The 3,869-nt window shown below is 54.8% G+C and overlaps 1 protein-coding gene across 1 annotated transcript; it reads right to left on the bottom strand.

Moving 5' to 3' along the window:
* Positions 1-528: 528 nt before the first annotated feature.
* On the bottom strand, positions 529-2,028 carry LOC138104548 (inositol 1,4,5-trisphosphate receptor-interacting protein-like 1). The gene has a single exon (XM_069003835.1). It carries the CDS (start codon positions 2,026-2,028, stop codon positions 529-531), a length of 1,500 nt encoding a protein of 499 aa, XP_068859936.1.
* Between the last annotated feature and the right edge of the window lie 1,841 nt (positions 2,029-3,869).

Here is a 3,869-nt window from a genome sequence, read left to right as displayed (position 1 = left end):
ATCTCACACTAACAATCCTAAAGGACCTCTTGACGTGATGATGATGAAACTAGTTCCTATTACGAAAACTTGGACTACCTATTCTCCTATGGTAAAGTGAGTTAAAACTATTATCTTCACTTCCACAGACTGAGATGAACTACATCTTTACAAAACCATTATAAAGTACATACAGGTCACTGAAAAAACTACATTAATTTTCTAACAGGCTCGGTTTTGGTCTTCCAGGCATGCCAGGCAACCTCTCAGCATCAGTGTCTTCCGTGAGGATGTGCAGGTGGAGCCAGTTTCTGCCTTACAGACTTTGGGCAATATTGCAACAGCACCGTCATGACTGGAAGGCGAAGGGCAAGGCAACGCAGAGATGTGTGTCTGCACGGTGAATCCATGTGCCACAGCATCTTCCATCCATGGGAGCAGGAAAGCAGCTTCAGGATTGCCAGTGAAAAAAGCAAGAATGATGCCGTGCTCACGTGGCTGCCTTCGGGTGTGAGCCCCCCCAGCACAGCTCTGTGCAGGGAATTCCTCTCAGTGGCTGGAGAGCAGCGTCCAGAGGCGGAATCGCAGCTGACCGTAAGCTTGCATCGCCTCCGCGTGGGCGGCCGGATCTCGGGCCAGGTGCTCAAAGAGGTTGAGCGGCTCGACCGTTCGCATTGCCGGCGGCAAGCTGATCTCCCCAGGAAGCCTCTTGTTGCCCAGGACAAAGTGCTCCAGGCGTTTCAACTGCAGGCAGCGGCGCAGGTATGCCATGATGTCCCACAGCCGCCGCTCAAATTCCCTCCTGCGCCACTTGGACAGCGGTACGGTGGTCAGCACGTGCATGACCACAGTCTTCCAGGTCGAGCTGGAAAAACCTGTGCCCCTCAGGATGTAGGTGAAGAGCTGCAGGCATTTCAGGTGCAAGCTCTCACACGGCACCTGCCTGGCCACGTGCTGGAAGAATTTTGCCTCTGCCACAGCGTACGTCTCAGGCCACGCTGTGCTTGCGATGGACTCGGCCTTGGCGGGCCGGCTGCTGACAGAGCTGCTGGAGCCGCCTTTCTGGGCCTCTGTGGGCTGGCTGACCACAAAGATGTCGGAGTCCCCGTGGCGCACCCCAAACAGCATCTCCACCATCAGGCTCTCCTTGCCTTTGCTCAGCCGGAATTGGCAGGACCGGCTGCAGGGCTGAAACACCAAGTGCCACGAGTACGACTGAGGCAAATGCAGCCACGAGCATCTCACCAGCTTGTAGAACCAGTGGGAGGTTTTCTCCACGTCCAGGTAGGAGCCGGTGCAGAGTGTCTTTAGGAGGCTGGGCTTCTGCTTCCGCCGCAGCTCCTTCTGCGAGTGGTGCAGGAAGCACAACAGCTTCTCGCCCAGCTGCTCCCTCTCGCACGTGCACACCAGCTCCACACGGACGCAGAAGGTCCTTGCTGCCATCTGCCCGGCACTGTTCAGCTCCAGGTGGAAGGCGTGTCCCGGCGGGGGATTCAGTGGGACCAGCATGCGGTACACCACATCCTGCTCACGGGGACTCCAACCCTCAAAGGCACTGCCCACCCCGATGGCTTCTTGAGGCACCGGGTAGAAACTATTGCTCACGCTGTCAGTAAAGACACGCGTGAAGCTCTCCATCAGCTCCGCTGCCACTGAGCGACCTCTCTCTACGTCCTCGACAGGACACTGTATGCGATCCACTAAAAGGATCCCTCGCTTATTCCCAACGTCCCGGGTGTCTTCTTCCTCTTCAGTTCCACCACGGCTGCCTTTGTCCTTGCCATCACCGCGGCCTTCTTTTTCACTGGCAGCCACATTTCCACCTTCTTCTTCTTTTCCATCTTCATTCTTCTTGCCTTTCACATTCGCATCCCTGTTTTCCTGATCCTTCCCCTTCCGATCACTGGTTCTGTGTTCACTGGAATGCCGGTCTTCCTTCACCTTCACATTGTTGCTGTCTCCTTCACTTGCTTTATCAGCACCTTCTTCAGTTGAAGCAACGTTGCCGTGCTCCTCTCCATTTCCATCTTCATTCTTTTCTCCCTTCATATCGGCAGCACTGCCTTTCTCATCTTTGTCTCCATCATTGCCTTCTTCGTTTCCAACGTCATTCTTTTCTTCCTCAGTTGCAGCAAAACCGCAATGGTCTACTGCATTCCCACCATCACTGCTGTCTTCCTGTCCTGTCCAATCACTGCTTCTTTGCTCACCGGCATCACTGCTTTCCTCCACCTTCAGATCCGCATTTTCTCCCTTTCCATCTCCCTCGTATTGACCTTCTTTTACATCATCATTGTTGCCTGCCTTCGTATTTGCATCAATGGTTTTTTCTTCATTTCCATCTCCTCCTTCTTTCTTTTCAGCATCATGGTCTTGTTCCACCTGCACATCCTTGTTTTCTCCTTCATTTGCTTCAGCATGGCCTTCTTTATCTCGAGCAACATTGCCAGGTTCTTCTTCCTTTCCTTCAGCAGTGTTGCCTCCTGGCACATTCCCACCACTCCGTCCTTCATCTTTCTTTAAGTCACAGGCATCTTCATTCTTCACATTTTGGTCTTCCTTCACCTTCACATCTTCATTTCCTTCACTGGCATCATCTTCCTCTCCTTCATTTGCAGCCACAGGACTGCCTTCTCCTTCATTTTCATTACCGCTGTCATCTGCCTCCACGGTCATATTATGGTTTTCTCCATCTTCCTTTGAATCAATAGTGTCTTCTTGCTGTTCTTTTCCTCTCTCCTCTCCTAGGGTCTTGCAGGAGCTCTGGTCCTTGCCGCTGCTGTTGGCTTCACGGCACTTTCTCCTGCAGCTAAACCACAGGCCCAAGAGGAGCAGGAGTCCAGCAAGAGCCCAGAATGGCCACTGCTGCAGGGCACCAAAGAGCAGAGCTCCCCAGCCCTCATCCTGCTGCTCCGGGGGCCCTTGCTCCAGCTCCTGCAGCAGCCGAGCCATCTCGCGGTCGAGCAGCTCCTCCCGCTCCTGCATTCGCCGGTGCGTGGCCTCATCCAGCCCATCCCCAGCTGGCTGGGGGTACTGGATCAGGCTTTGCACGAGCACGAAGAGCAATGACAATAAAGCCATGGTCTGCAAGAGGACACACAGAAGGGGTTCAGTAGGGCCGGAATGGAGGCAGCCGGTGCGGGGCAGGAGCCACAGGGATGTGGCAGCAGGAAGGAGAGGGCCCCCGGCAGCTGGCAGGAGGCAAGGCCTGCACCGCTGCCCCAGCGAGCACCGAGCCGGAGCAAGGCGCTCCCGCCAGGGGCTGGGCCCTGCGTGCAGGGACAGAACACACGCCCCGGCTGCCGGCGCTTCTGCCCCAGCCCTCCCCCAGCCCGGCCTCCCCACCACCTGTGTGCACTCACCGCTTGCCCAGGCTCTACTGGGGGCAACGGCAACCAACGGGGCCTTTTCTAGCTGCCCCCATTGTGACACGGCCCCTGTGGTGTCACAGGCCCCAGAGCGCATCACAGGCCAGCCCCACCCGCCATCCCCAGCCCGGGAACTCATCATGGCCCTGGGCACCCAGAGCCTCAACAGACACAAAGTGCAGACCCATCAGTCGTGAACCTGGGAACCCCAGGGCTTCCCTGTACAAAGCAGGCACAAGCACCCTCCCACACAAACCCTTCTCAAATATAAATATGGGTGACAGGACCCCGATACGCTCTCTATATAGGTGCAGGCTTTTACTGATGATTGCAGGCAGATGTTCTTTACTATTAACAATAATATTTATTACTTTGGCCACAGCCTGTCATACAATACAGGCTAATTTTTAGTTACAGGTTTAGTGAGAAAGCAAGAATTAGAGGCTGCTTGAATGATGCACAGGAAGTTTAAACGTCATCCAATGTTAAGGCCTACCCTTCTTTTACACCAATACTGTCCTG

This window comes from Aphelocoma coerulescens, chromosome 1A (assembly GCF_041296385.1).
Source record: "Aphelocoma coerulescens isolate FSJ_1873_10779 chromosome 1A, UR_Acoe_1.0, whole genome shotgun sequence".
Taxonomy (NCBI): Eukaryota; Metazoa; Chordata; class Aves; order Passeriformes; family Corvidae; genus Aphelocoma; species Aphelocoma coerulescens.
Note: the sequence above shows the minus strand (reverse complement) of the source record. Positions and strands in the feature narration are given on the sequence as shown.